Genomic DNA, 16,117 nt, shown 5'->3' with positions numbered 1-16,117 from the left:
ACGGCCATGTCTCTCGGAAAGGGAAAAACAAAAGGCATTTTCTGTTTTTTTTTCTTTCGCGAGAGTCATGGCCGTGCCTCTCAGAAAGGGAAAAAATTACGCGTTTTTCGTTTTTTTTCTTTCGTGAGAGTCACGGTTTTGCTTCCGCGAGAGGCACGGTTGTGCTTTCATGAAAGTCACGGTCGTGCCTCTCGGAAACGAAAAAAACACATTTTTTGTTTTTTTTCTTTCCACGAGGGTTATGGTTTTGCTTCCACGAAAGGCACGGGTGTGATTTCGCGAGAGGCACGGGTGTGCCTCTTTCGGAGAGGGAAAAAACCGTGCTCCTGGTTCGATTTTTTCACCTGGTTTTTTCATGAAATAAAAGTTTATCAAAATCTATCAACATGGGATCTAATTTTGAAGATCTCGACGCGAGGAATCCAATGGCGGAATCGGTTCGAGATTTGGACACACGGTTTAAAAGATAAAGCATTTTGAATAAACGAATCTACGAAAAAGGGAAAATTCTTAGGTTGCGACAAGTGGCGCACTGCATGTGCGTCACTTGTCGCGACATGGAAAAGTGAAGTGTTCTTTGCAATACTTCTTAATTAATGATTTCATTTTTTCGCCATGGATTGCCTTATTTTTCTTTTTAAGAAGATGCCATGTATTGCCTTGGTGCACAGAAGATATCCGCAGGCCGGAGGCGGTCCGCTGAACTAGACTCGCAGGCCGAAATTTCTGCTGGATGCAAAAGATTTGGTCCAAAAGATGGTGTATCTGTTTGGGCCGCACAAGAGATATATGCTCAGCCCAAACCATGATGGTTGGGCCGGGTCGACTGCGCCTCCGATCAGGAGCTCCTAACCGCCCAGCGCCTGTTGGAGTTTCTGGCGCCCACGTAGCACCCGGTATGGGCCAGCCCAACACGAGGCAATTCAGTGAATCGCTCGCCAGCTCACGCTTGCGTACGCTTCGTTCTTTAAAAAAAAAACTATGCTTCGTTCTTTCACTAAAAAAAATGTCCGCTTCGTCCTCCACTCAAAAAAACGTACGAAAAAAATTCATCCGTTTCCAAAAATAAGTTCGTCAGTTTTTATAATAGGTCATCAAATTTGAAAAAAAATCATTGATTTTGAAAAAAGTTCATCGATTTTCAAAAAACGTTCACAAGTAAAAAAATCATCGATTTTCTGAAATAGTTCATCGATTCTGAAAAAAAATTCACCGATTTTGAAAAAAGTTCCTCGATTTTCAAAAAACGTTCACAAGTAAAAAAATCATTGGTTTTCTAAAAAAGTTCATCAAATTTTAAAAAAGTTCATCGATTTTGAAAAAAGTTCATAGATTTTCAAAAAACGTTCACAAGTAAAAAAAATCATTGATTTTCTAAAATAGTTCATCAAATTTGAAAAAAGTTCATCGATTTTAAAAAAAGTTCACCGATTTTGAAAAAAGTCCATCGATTTTCAAAAAACGTTCACAAGTAAAAAATCATCGGTTTTCTAAAATAGTTCATCAAATTTGAAAAAAGTTCATCGATTTTGAAAAAAAGATCACCGATTTTGAAAAAAGTTCATCGATTTTTAGAAAACGTTCACAACTAAAAAATAGTTCACCAAATTTGAAAAAAAAGAGTTCACCGATATCGGGTTTGAAAAAAGTGCATCAAAAATGAAAAGGTTCATCGATTTTTGAAAAAGTTTAACAGATTTGAAAAAAGGTTCATCAAATTCGATGCACTTTTTCCGTTGAATTAGAAAAAGGAAAGAAAAAAAGAAAAAAACCGGAAGAAAGAACAAAATGATAAAAAGGTTGCAGATCACCACATCTGTGGGATTGATGTGGTTGGCTATCGAAGCTAGCTTGCACGAGGACGTGGGGGGTTCGAATCCTGCCGATCGCTCTTTTTTGCGCCAGTTTAAAACAGAAAAGGAAGGCAATATGGGCCAGCCCAGCTCGGCGTGGGGGTGTGCGCCCGTTTGCATATATCGAAGGAACGGGCGCAGAGGGCGCCGTTTAGGGTTTGCCCCTCCGATCCGCATGTAAGAATCAAAACACCTCAACTGCACAGTGGCCAGACTGATTAGGCCGGTTTATTCGTTTTATTTAGTCGGGCTAGGGTGCTATTGTTACATGAGTCAGAACAGACCACTTCAGAGCCGTTTTTTCTCTCTCTTCAAAATGGCAACTTCAGAAGTTTTAAAACGTGCAGATTTTAAAAATGTTCTGGATTTTAAAAAAATGTTCTTGAACTTTAAAGATATATACTAACTGAAAATACGCTCACAAAATTTTAAAAATGTTCCTTAATTTCAAAATATCCACAAATCTAAAGAGAGGTTTATGAATTTTACAATATTCAGGAATTTTCAAAAAGTATATCTGGAATTTATATTTTTAGTTTTTTAGATTTCTAAATATTGTCAAAATATTCTCCCAGATTTCAGAAAATGTTCATGAATTTTCATTAAAGTGTTCAATAAATTCTGAAGTTAAGAAAAATACATTCATGGGTTAAATAAAAACTTGCATGAATTTTAAAAATAAGATGCTTGAAAAATGATAGGATGTAAAATTTTAAAATTAGAAAAAACACAAGGTAAAACTAGAAATGGTAAAAAGAACGATGACAAAAGGAGGGGAGCTCGTGCGGTGCCCAAATAGGGGGACCACTTACCGCTGGCACGGGAGCCTGAAGGAGCCCGTTGTATGTGTGGAATAGGAAGCCTCATGCAACAAGTTATAAAGAAAACTTATCTAGAAAATAATAAGGGACAGGCTAGGTGTCAGTTGACTGATTTTTGTTTTCCGGTCAGTCGACTGACCAATAACGTTTTCAGTCGATTTGCTCTACTCGACCGTTCCAGTACTACCTGCTCACTTCATCATCCAACTGTTCATTTCACTTCACGCATGCATGTATTTCTTCCTTGCTGCGTCCGGATGTACGTATCGGAACATTTTTTAACGGAAACTAACTAATCTTATTCTCATGGTGGCAACTATACGTGCGTAACATAATCTGATTCTCCTGTGCAATATTCAAGCGACAATCATGCACGTCCCTATTCAATCGAGCCTAAAATAAAAATAAACTTTCTAAGATATAATGAATTATGAACATTGGGACTGCCCTTTAAGAAGAAAGAACAAAAAATAAAATTTAATGACAAAATTTGTGCATAATTTACACATAAATTGCGGCTTTTCTTAATATGCAACAATAAGAATATAATAGTGAAATTTTTGCAAAAGATAAGTTGTATACGAAAAATGAATTAGTCGCATTGGTATTACCCGTAAAAAAATACAAAAGATATTTAAAAAAATAATTTTGTTTCCTAAGGAAGAATGAATTAGTGCTATAGCTAGTACCCTTTAAGAATGAACAAAATAAAAAATAAATGATCAAAAAAAATTGCACAAAGTTTACGCTAAAATTATGTTTTTTAATAATATGCAAGAATAAGCATATAATAAGTGAATTTTTGCAATAAATTTTTTTCAAGAAGAAATGATTAGTGGCATTGGTATTACCATTTAAGAAGAAGATGATGAAAAAATTGCATACAATTTGCACAAAAATGCCCCTTTTGTAACATGAAAAGCATATAATAGTAAATTTTTGTGAAAAATTATTTTCCTATGAAGGAATAAATTGATATTACCCATAAACAAAATCAAAATAATGAAGTTTTCTAAGAAAGAATGAAACCCTTTAAGAAAAAAGAAAATGAAAAAGAAAAAACTTTCGAAACTTACACAACAATTTGCACTTACATTGCACTTTTGGAAATATGCAAAGAATAAGCATATAATAGTGCATGTTTCTCATTCTACTATAGTTTACACATAGTGTAACTGAAATAATGTATTTCCTTTAAGAAGTCAGAAAATAAAGAAAAACTTGCGCACAACTTTGCACCGAAATTGCACTTTATCGTAATACGCAAGAATAATCATATAATCATGAAATTTTGGAAAATGTTATATGGTATTTGTTTGTATATAATTACACTCAGCCAAAAAACCACTAAAAAACAATAAATGAAAGAAAAAAAGAATAAACACATAGAAACATAAATAGAAATAAAAAATGAAGCAAAAATACCTACAAAAGACAGAACTAAATTTCCACAAATAGGGTCAATCGATTCCACATAGCCCAACTCACCATCAAAATGATATAGAAAAAAAGAAAACAACACAAATCTCCAAGCAGAACCGGACGGTCACAAAATCGACTGGTCAATTTTTTTCTTAACCACCTTGTAGCCTCATATATTCATCTCAAAGCATGTATGAATACTGTGGACTTTAGCGGCTGAAACTATGTTAGGTTGTGACGCAAGAGCACGTACATATAGGCGCCATGCGCACATAAACATACAGACACACCCACATGCATACACACACAAGCACCACACACACTCATCATTAGCTTTTTGGTTGTGCGGATGGAGCATAATTAATACTAAAACTAATACAAAACTAAAGGAGATTTTTAAAGAGAAAGGAATTAAATTCACACAAATCATTGGCATTGGTATTACCATTCAGAAAGAAGGAAAATGGAAAATAAATTAAACAAATGATGAAAAAATTTGCAGATAACTTACACAGAAATTGCATTTTTATAATATGCAAGAATATATATATATATATATATATATATATATATATATATTAGTGAAAACTAAAGCAAAATAAAAAATTGAAATACAAATAAAACAATAAGAAAATGAAGTTTTCTATGAAAGAATGAATTCGTGGCATTGGTATTACCATTTCAGAAGGAAAAAAAACCTAAAACAAAATCAAAGTAATGAAGTTTTCTAAGAAAGAATGAAACTCTTTAAGAAGAAATAAAATGCAAAAGAAAAAACTTTCAAATCTTGCACACAATTTGTACTGAAATTGCACTTTTTGAAATATGCAGAGAATAAGCATATAATAATGCATTTTTCGCATTCTCCTATAATTTACGCATAGTGTAACTAAAATAATGTACTCCCTTTAAGAAGAAGACTTAAAAAAAACTTACACACAACTTTGCACCGAAATTGCACATTATCGTAATATGTAAAAATAATCATATAATCATGAAATTTTGACACATATTATATAGTATTTGTTTGTATATAATTACACTCAGCGAAAAACCCACAAAAAATAAAAAATAACAAATAAAGGAAAGAAAAAAAGGGAAAAGAGAAATGCATAGAAACAGAAAGCAAAAATAAAAAAATGAAGCAAAAATACCCATAAAAGAAAGAATTAAATTTCCTAAGGAAGAATGAATGGTCGGCATTGGTATTACCATTTAAGAACAAAAAAAAAGGAAAAATGATCTGAAACAAACAATGTCAAAATTTGCACGAAATATACATAAAAATTGTGCTTCTTTACAATATGCAAGAATAATCATACGCCCACGTGCAATATGGCATGTGAAAAAGGGCATGAGAAATTGGCGAGGAAAGGGTGGGAAGTGAGTGGGAGAAATCTGCGAGAAATCCTACTATAATTTCCATAGTGTAACTGAAATAATGTATTTCCTTTAAGAAGAAACACAAAAAAAAACTTGCGCATAACTTTGCACCAAATTTATCGTATTATGCAAAAATAATCATATAATCATGAAATTTTGGCACATATTATATAGTATTTGTTTGTATAAAATTAGACTCAGTCAAAAACCCATAAAAAACAATAATAACCAATAAAGGAAAGGAAATGGGAAAAATAAAAACCCATAGAAACAGAAAACAGAAATAAAAAAGTGAAGCAAAAATACCCTTAAATAGAAAGAAAATCATATAAACAACTCTATAAAAGAATGACAAAATCTGCACATAAATTGCTATTTGCTATAATATGCAAGAATAAACACATAATAGTGAAATTTGTCGTAAAACAAAATTATCTAAAGAAATAATGAATTAGTGGCATTGGTATTTGATCCATGGTTTCTCTACTTCTCCGGATCAAAATAATGAACTAGTGGTATCCGTATTAACCTTTTAAGAAGAAAAAAAAGTAAAGAAAAACAATAATGATAACATTTGCACACGGTTTGAATAGAAATTGCGCTTTTTTATAATATGCAAAAATAAGCACAAACAATGAAATTTCACAAAAAAATCCTAAGTAGGAATGAATTAGAGGTATTGATATTACCCTTGAAGAATAAAGAAAATGAAATAAAAAATTGAACAAAATTAAAATAATGAAGTTTTCTAAGAAACAATGAATTAGTGTCATTGCTTTCCCATTAAAGAAGAAAGGAACTGAAATTTATAAAACAAATAATGTATTATTCTGCAAACTATTAGCACAGAAGTTGCGCATTTTTAGTGTACATAGAACTGAAATTTATAAAACAAATAATGTATTATTCTGCAAACTATTAGCACAGAAGTTGCGCATTTTTAGTGTACATATAATCATAAAATTTTGACACATATTATATAGTATTTTTTTATATAATTACACTTAGCCAAAAACCCACAAAAAATAAAAATAACCAGGAAAGAAAATGGGGAAAAGAAAAACCCATAGAAACAGAAAACATAAATAAATCAAAAAATATCCACAAAATAGAAATAAAACCAACTAACAAAGAGAATTAGAAAAACAAAAGCAAAATCACATAAAAACATAAAAGTATTAAAAAAATCAAGGGAGAGAGAGGAGGGCTGGATTGCAGAGTTAATGGGCTCCGGCCCAGAAATGAAATCGATTGACCCAAATAAGGGGTCAGTCAAAAAACAAGAGAAGCCCACACAACAGACAACACATGTCAGAAAAAAAACGCAGCGCGGATCTTACAGAAAAATCCAATGGTCACAAATTTGACTGACCCAGAAGTGAAATTTCAGCTGACTGAAAAGTAGCTAAATTGAAATAATAAACCCTCCCGTGCAAGGACCACCCTGTGTACAATTCCCCTCCTCAGACTACCCATAGATGATGTGGGGAGGTAGACAAATTGATGACACATAAGCAAAAAAGATGATGTGGGGAGATAGACAAATTCAGTAACATATCTAGTTACTCACACTATGAGTAACATATCACATACAAAGACAAGATGAATCTACAACCTAATAAATGAAGTACTACATGACTCCACACATATATTACTCCCTACTATAGAGGTATTAATATAGATTAGAAACATATGCATTTCACTAGTCTAAGTAACTCGGCCCATCGCAAGTTTTCAGTGTCTTTTTGTGGCAGCTATATTAGCATAATCATCCATAAACAAGAAGATAACCCAGACGTTGCCGAGGGATGTCGGGATGATAGGCTGAAAACATGAAAAATTAGGTTGATGACGTGAATAATTATGGGAATTAATTATAATGTGATGATAAATGATTTGGCAACCAGGCATGATTTGTTGATGTGAAAAGGGTTGCATGCATGGGAAAAATAGTTAGTGGGATGGGAGATTAATGACGTGGCGGACACGCATGGTTTGTTGATGTGAAAGCACCGCATGCTTAGAGAAATTAGTTAGTGGATTGCAACTATTTAAAAATAGAAGATTATTATGCAATGTCTGTGGGACAAAATGGACCAGTACACCCTTGTGACGAAGTTGTGCAAGAAAACACACACACGAGGCATATTGAGAATCTACCACCTGATGAAAGTTTGGCAAACCATGCATGATTATGGTGTAGAACAAAATACATGCTTATTAGTTATTTAGTACTCCGTACATCTAAAAAAATACATTGCGTATTTATAGACTGTAGCATAAGCTCTGATGTGGCTGCTGCTTCGCTGTACTGCTGCGACGATCGCGTCACTCACTACCGCTTCACTGCACCGCTGCTGCTGCCTTGACCATGAACGACCTGTACCTCTCCTTGTTTTTGGTGAAGTAGGCGACGAGCTCGTCCCTGTCCGGCAGGGACCGCCTCACCACCTCGTCGGAGGTGTACTCCCTGGCCCACCGGCGAAGAGCAGGGTACTCGCCGTCCTTCATCAGCCGCACCCCGGCGACTTCCTCCAGCACGCCGAGCCAGTGAGCCAGCGTGCATGCGGCGAGGTCGACGAAGCCGAGCGCGTCGCCCCCGAAGAACCGCTTCCCCTCCAGCTGCGCGTCCAAGACCCACAGGCTCTCCTTGGTCTCCCTCGCCAGCCGCGCCTGCTCCTCGCCGTCCGTCCACATCGCCTGCCACAGTGGCTTCAAGCACTTGTTGGCGATGAAGTCAGCCCAGAAGCGGGCCGTGGCGCGCTCGTAGGGGTCCGCCGGAAGGAGCCGGGGCGCCGACCCGTCGACGTCGTGGAATGCCTCGTCCACGTACTCGACGATGAGGAGGGACTCGCAGACGGCGCGGTCGCCGTGGAGGAGGACGGGGACCGACTGGTGAACGGGGTTGTGGGCGAGCAGCAGCTCGCTCTTGTTGGCCAGGTCCTCCACGAGCAGCTCGTATGGCACCCCCTTGAGCGTGAGCGCCACCTCCACCCGGTGCGCGAACGGGCTGCCGAACGCCGTGATGAGCTTCACCGGCGCTGGCTGCTGCAACATCCTGGCTGAGATCAAGTCAAATTCGCTCTCTCGAGAATGAGATGGATCGATCGCCGTAGGTTTTTGTTGTTTCTTGGAGGATGAACTCAAACTGCTCGTGAACTGGGTGTCTGCTGGTTGGTGTATTTATATGGCTGGGGAAGAGCGGTGGTTGTGCATGGTCAGCAATGGCGGGCTGCACGCCTCTTCTCCATGGAAAGGATCTGGCGATATCTTGCCTTGTTCACACCACTTGGACTGACGCCGACATTAGCAAAAGCAGCGACGGGTGGGAGAATGTTACTGATACAGCTCCAGAGAGATAGAAGCAATGCAGCGACGGTTGTACATAGGCTGCTTGTATCTATCTACTATGATTATGCATCATGCATGGCATAAGCAATGACCTCAGCATATATCCATCTTTACAAAATTAAGTTGGGATATAAAAGGAGATGATATGCTACCTCTAGTCACTTAGAGCAACTCTAGCAGATCCGTGATTGCCATCCGCCATATGATGTACGGATCGCCATCTGCCATATGATGGAGGGATATGGAAGCCGTCATCCTTATCTTTCATTTTATTTGATTTTCTAGGTTATATTTTTGAAAAATATAGGGGCAATTTAAGCTCAAACTAGACATACCAAACAAGCAAACACAAGTTTAAATACAATAAATTAATAGAAACTATAACAGTTACAAAAATCCATATCATTACACATAATTAGTGACTACGAAGGTCACTTAACATTTTGAGAATAAGCAATGCCACTATTCGAGCGGCCTTGCTACCTTGACTACCTACACTACTCGATCAGTGGCCGGCGCCGTCTAGTCGTTGTTGTCGTTGTCCTCCGCACATTCGTCGTCCCCCTCCTCCTTCTCGAATGAGATATCCTCCATCCAGGCGTATGGGTCAGACTCATGAGTGGTCGTTGCTCCTCCTCCCCTTGAGCATGAGCGCCACCTCCACGCGCTGTACGAACGGGTTGCCGAACGCTGTGATGAGCTTCACCGGTGTTGGCTACTGCGACATCCTGAATAAGTAAAATTCGTTGTCTTGAGTTCCATTCTAAACTTTTAAATTTCAGAAACTGACATGAGCTCTTGTACACATCATATGAAACCAAGCACATTTCAAGTGAGCACATCATAGTAACCAAATCATGTGTATGCATAATCGGTGGTATTTTTACATTTGAAGGTGATTACAATAGACGATGTTAGTTCGTTACAAAATATAAAGAATTCACATGTCATCAACTCGTTATTAGACCCAACTTGCAAGATGTATATGCAGGGGTATAATTTATACTCTAGAATTTTCTTTAAACTTGCTTATCTAATAATACAATAGAAACCACTATGAAGATATTAGTTAGCCCCTACATTTTAGAGAATTGTACCATGAAATTTAATAAAATTAAAATATATATGAACACGATCACATACGCATCAAGATTTAATAATAAACTATATACTTTATGAAACTATAAAAAAACAATTCAAAACACAATTTAATTTAGTAGAACCACATAATAAGTGATACACGATGTTTAGCAAATAACATTATAAGTAATATCTAGCAACAGTTATTATGACTTTAACTATTTCATCTAAGTAGCAGAAAATTATACTCTTTCATATTGTAATATTATAAACACACACTTATTAGAGTATAAAAGTTTAGTATAAACATATTTATTTTATGTCACCAGATCAAATAAATATATGCCACAAAATGGCCGCAAGATATTATTAAAACAAAAGTTATCCAGTTTGTTCATGTGTTACACCTCGTAGGTCTCACAAACATGCTCACCTAACAATCTTTAGCCCCCTCTTGGGTAAGGTTCAGCCCGTATTTCTTCTCAGCATCTTTCAAGATCCATTGTTGTTCGCAGATCTCATACCTATATGCAACGTTGCAGTTGTTTAACCACGAGTTGACCAATGGATTCTTCCGCATACACCTTTCTCATGAACCTGATGTAGGTAGATATATCATCTCGAGCATTGTCGAGCCGAACAGCTTCGGCCAGCATGTAGGCGACAGAATGAAAAAACCAGGTGTATATCAACTGATTTAACTGACATATTAGTGACATTGAAACCCAACAAAGTATCGAGGGTTTCAGAAAAGACATGAAAGCCCAGGTTGATGGCAGATCTGAAATACATGAAAATGATCTGTTATTGAATCACAAAGATGAAGGAAATGGTGATGGATGTATCACTAAAATCAAGCACAGTAATCACACATAAAAGACTATGAGAACATATGAATGACCTTTTTCCAGACTACATGAAAATAACCTAATATGGTATCATTCAGAATCCAGAATTTCAGTGTAAATTCAGAATTACAGCTCAACCAAATAGTTGAAATGATTCTTGCGATGGCAAGGACGGGCGGTGCCGCTCCTCCCTCACAACCAGTCGATGGAAGACCGCGACGAACCATGGTATGTTTTTTCTTGCAACATCCTCACTGTTGCAACAACAACGGGATTTCTACAATACTAGTGATGTTGCAAAGCTTGCTTTTGGAGCGCCATATAAAGGTGAAGACAAAAAAATCTACAAGATTAGCTTAGTTGGAAAAACAATTCTGCAACAACACCTCTATTGTGAAAGTTCTACAACATGAACTCTGCTACAAACACCTCTATTGAAGAACAAAAAATATATTTAATTTAATATCAACGGGCCAAATAAGGCCAAAAGGTGCAGAAGGAGTTGGGCCACAAGGGCCCAACAAGGGAGGCGCCCCCTCCCCCCTTTCCTAAAGGGAGGCCGAATCCTGCTTGGAGGGGGAGTCCTACTCCCCCCCTCTTCGTCGGCGCCCCAAGGGGGCTCTTTCCCCTTGGTGGCAGCCCCCTCTCCCCCCCAATCCCCAAGGGGGCTCTTTCCCCCTTGAGTGGCATAGTGTTTTCCCCCACGTTGCTTTTTTTTTTCTCTTATTCATTTATGTAACAAATCTGTTGGTTTATAAGTCAAGGGTTTACGTCTTCCTCAAAAAATGAAATGGGGGAGAATCGAACCGCGATTAGTCATGGGGGACAAGCTGAAAGGAATAATTAATGACCAGAGGAGTGGCTTAGCTTGGGGACTGAGGAGAATATATTGTAGGAAATGCGATTGTTGTGGCACCCTCAAATTTTGCAGTGTGCACCCTCACATTTCTGTTTTGATACAAACAAGGACAAAATTTTGACAAACTTCACAAAAAGGGCCCCAACATGTTGCAGTATGCACCCTCATATTTCTGTTTTCATACAAACAAGGTTGATGACATAAATAATTATGAGATATAATTATAGAGTGAATTCCGGGGTTTACCCCCTATTTGACATTTTTGACACTAATTACCCCATTTAGCAAAATTTCATTTGTTTTACCCCATTTAGCAAAAGTTCTGTGACGATTTACCCTGTTTAAAATTTCGTGAATGTTCTGACAGACAGGTCCCAATCGTAAAGTCCAGTTGGCATGCCACGTCGATGATTTTTTTCTGTTTATTTTTCTCTCTCCTGAACCAGTAATCGCGGCTTCTCCCGACCGGACCGGCCCGATGAGGTCGCTCGTGTCGCGTCCAACGCATAATGCCCGAGTCGACCACGCTCCTTAATCACGCCCAATCGATTGCATCGCCCGTCCAGGCTTCTGCCCACACGTACCTGTCAGGCTCGCTCAAACTTAGGGTTAGGGATTGTCAGACATCGGCAGCGGCAGCAGCGCAATTTCATACCTCCTCGAGCGGCGTTGTATGGTTGGCCACGACATCAATGCAAGAAATGACCCCGTGGAATCCAGCTCCGTCAATCTCACCAATGTCTGGCCGCGAGATCAAGGTAAGAAACGGCCCCATGTAATCCGGCTCCGTCAAGTTTGACGACGTCAGCGTGGGCGCGTCCATTTACATGGCCCCATCAGGTTGTGCTCGGTTGCGGGTCGATGGGGACCGCTGGTCGAACAAATCAGCGAGGTTGGTGAACAGGCAAGCCCTCTCGTCGTACCCCATTCCACACGATTTTGACCATCTCCATCATATATAGCAAATTTGTGTATTATAAAATTTTCCTGACTCATGCATTAGCCAGTGAGGCGTTTGATTCGGACATAATTAAAATGCTTATTAGAAGATTACGTGTATACATATCACTCATCTATAACTGACGTACAATGATTTAAAGTATTTTTTCAACATTTTGAATATTGTCGAAATCCTTTTACTTCTTTGTTTGCGGCGCGCGTGTGATTCGAAGGAAGGCAAGCGATGCGTCCTATGAATATTGGAGGCCAGAGTGGTGCGGCCCAACTTAGGTGTTGTGCGTTGGACGCGAGCTACCTGCTCTGGCGATCACATCGGGCCAGCCCGGTCGAGCGAAGCTGCGAGGACCGGTTTAACATGGAGAAAAATAGATAGGTAAAAACCGTCGATGTGGCATGCTAGGTGGACCTAACAATTGGGACCTGCTCATCAGAACACTCGCAAAATTTTAAAATGGGTAAATTGTGGCAAAACTTTTGCTAAATGAGGTAAAATGGATGAAATCCCGTTAAATGAGGTAATTAGTGTAAAAAATGTCAAAATAGAGGGTAAAAAAGGAATTCACTCTAATTATAATGTGATGATAAATTATTTGGCAGCCATGCATGATTTATTGATGTGAAAGGGTTGCATGCGTGGGGAAAATAGTTTGTGGATTGCTTCTTTTTTGCCGCTTTCTCTACATGCCTCATGTGTGTTTTCTTGCACAACTTCGTCACAAGGGTGTACTGATCCATTTTATCCGACACACATTGCATAATGTTCTATTCTTAAATAGTTGCAATCACTAACTATTTTCTCTAAGCATGGGGCCCTATCACATCAACAATTCATGCATGTCCTTTTCGTAAAAAGAAATCTAACCCGTGATGAAAGTTTGGCAAACCATGCATGATTATGGTGTAGAACAAAATACATGCTTATTAGTACAGTACTTATTTAGTAGTATATCTAAAAAATACATTGCTTATTTATAGACTGTAGCATAAGCTCTGATGTGGCTGCTGCTTCACTGTACTGCTGCCACGATCGAGTCACTCACTACCGCTTCACTGCACCGCTGCTGCCTTGACCATGGACGACCTGTACCTCTCCTTGTTTTTGGTGAAGTAGGCGACGAGCTCGTCCCTGTCCGGCAGGAACTGCCTGACCACCTCGTCGGAGGTGTACTCCTTGGCCCACCGGCGCAGAGCAGGGTACTCGCCATCCTTCATTAGGCGCACCCCGGTGACTTCCTCCAGCACGCCGAGCCAGTGAGCCAGCGTGCATGCGGCGAGGTCGACGAAGCCGAGTGCGTCGCCCCCGAAGAACCTCTTCCCGTCGAGCTGCGCGTCCAGGACCCCAGGCTCTCCTTGGTCTCCCTCGCCAGCCGCGCCTGCTACTCGCCGTCCGTCCACATCGCCTGCCAAAGGGGTTTCAAGCACTTGTTGGCGATGAAGTCAGCCCAGAAGCGAGCGGTGGCGCGGTCGTAGGGATCCGCCGGGAGGAGACGGGGCGCCGACCCGTCGCCGTCGTCGTGGAAGGCCTCGTCGACGTACTCGACGATGACGAGGGACTCGCAGATGGCGCGGTCGCCGTGGAGGAGGACGGGGACCGACTGGTGAACCGGGTTGTGGGCGAGCAGCAGCTCGCTCTTGTTGGTCAGGTCCTCCACGAGCAGCTCGTATGGCACCCCCTTGAGCGTGAGCTGCCGAACGCCGTGATGAGCCTCACCGGCGCCGGGCCCTGTGCTGGCTGCTGCGACATCCTGAAGACCTGAACAAGTAAAATTCGCTCTCTCGAGAATGAGATAGACCGATCGCCGTAGGTGCTCAAACTGCTCTTCTCGTTGATCGTCAACTGAGTGGTCTCTGGGTTAGCTGCTAGCTGGTGTATTTATATGGGCGAGGAAGAGTGGTGGTTGCGCATGGTCAGAGATGGCGGGCTGCACGCTGCCTCTTCTACAAGGAAAGGATCCGTCGACATCTTATCCTTTTCACACCACCTGGACTGACGCTGCTGAGATTTTAAACGAAAGCAACGACACGGATGTTGATCAGCCAAGAGGTTTAGTCAGTCAGAAGTAGCTGCTGGTGTGTGTTGGATGGGTCAAGTGAGAACTTGAGAAGCTTCGTGAGAGATGGGAGAATATTGTACGCGTGCTGTACGATCGACTGGTACAGCTCAAGTGAGATAGAAGCAATGCAGCATTTGATTTACGTAAGCTATGATGAGATCGATAAGATGAGCTGGTGAGGCGGATAACCGATAACGTAATATAGTACAGTAGTAAACTGCATGTATCTATCCATGATGCGTGTCATAAGCAATGACTTCATCATTATATGCAGCGGGCTTGTTAGATCTGAGTCGACTGAGATTTAGCAAAGTCTCGGTCACATGCTCAGTCGTCCGACCGATACAGCTTTATGATTCGTGCAACATCAAAGTACTCTTTATTGCAAGACGCTCATTATATTATCTTTTACAAGAGTATCAACAATTTCTACAGGTGGATCTTCCATCCACTCCCATGCACCTTATTTCTAGCTAGTTTGGCTAAATCATGGGAAGCACAATTAGTCTCTCTAGGAGCATGCTAAAAAATAATAGGCGGAAAATCACACGCAAGGTGATATATATCATCAAAACTGCCGCCGATAGATCGAAAAAGCGACCTCCATTCAGATTATTCGATATGCATTAAACAACTTCAGATTCATAATATTCAATCCAACACAAAGAACTTCACAAAGTGCCCCAAAATTTCTATCGAAGAAAGTAGAACGAAAACGTGCATCAATCCCTATGCATAGATTACCCCAATGTCACAATAATCCGTAAGTTGAATTCCAAAACATATATCAAGTGGATCAATAGAACACCCCATTACCATCATGTGTATCCACATGCAAGACATACATCAAGTGTTCTCAAATCCAAAACTTATTCAATCCGATAATAGTGATACCTCAAAGGTAAAAACTCAATTCATCATCACAAGATACAGAGGGGAAAACCATATGATCCAACTACATTAACAAAGCTCACGGTACATCAAGATCGTGCCAAATCAAGAACATGGGAGAGAGAGAGAGAGATATTAAACACATAGCTACTGGTACATACCCTCAGCCCCGAGGGTGAACTACTCCCTCCTCGTCTTGGACACAACGGGTATGATGAAGATGGCCTCCGGTGATGATTTCCCTCTCCGGCAAGGTGCCGGAAAAGGCTTCCAGATGGGATCTCTTTGGAACAAAGGCTTGCGGCGGCGGAACAACTCATCTAGGGATCAAGGACGAAACAATTATCGAAACTCGCTCCCCGAGTCGCTCCCGCGGGCGACTCCGGGAGCCAACCCTAGCGCCACCCCCTCCCCCTTGCCCCGGCTCCCCTTACCCGCCGCCGACGGTGGCGTCGCCGGCCAAAGGCCGCTTGGCATAGGCGGCGGGGGGGGGGGGGGGGGGGGGGGGCTTCTTCCCGCGCCTGGAGTCATGCGTCGCGGGGCGCGGTACTCCTCAGCGGCGGCGGTGGTCGTCGGTTGTCCCTCGTGCTCGGCT

The 16,117-nt window shown here is 40.4% G+C and overlaps 1 protein-coding gene and 1 pseudogene across 1 annotated transcript; both read right to left on the bottom strand.

The window, feature by feature from the left end:
• Positions 1 to 7,652: 7,652 nt before the first annotated feature.
• On the bottom strand, positions 7,653 to 8,658 carry LOC125520918 (probable glutathione S-transferase). Its single transcript, XM_048685961.1, has one exon. It carries the CDS (start codon positions 8,534 to 8,536, stop codon positions 7,823 to 7,825), a length of 714 nt encoding a protein of 237 aa, XP_048541918.1. The 5' UTR covers positions 8,537 to 8,658; the 3' UTR covers positions 7,653 to 7,822.
• A 4,837-nt stretch (positions 8,659 to 13,495) lies between these two features.
• Positions 13,496 to 14,414, bottom strand: LOC125521613 (annotated as a pseudogene).
• Between the last annotated feature and the right edge of the window lie 1,703 nt (positions 14,415 to 16,117).

The sequence above is a fragment of the Triticum urartu genome, chromosome 7, assembly GCF_003073215.2.
Source record: "Triticum urartu cultivar G1812 chromosome 7, Tu2.1, whole genome shotgun sequence".
NCBI lineage: Eukaryota > Viridiplantae > Streptophyta > Magnoliopsida > Poales > Poaceae > Triticum > Triticum urartu.
Note: the sequence above shows the minus strand (reverse complement) of the source record. Positions and strands in the feature narration are given on the sequence as shown.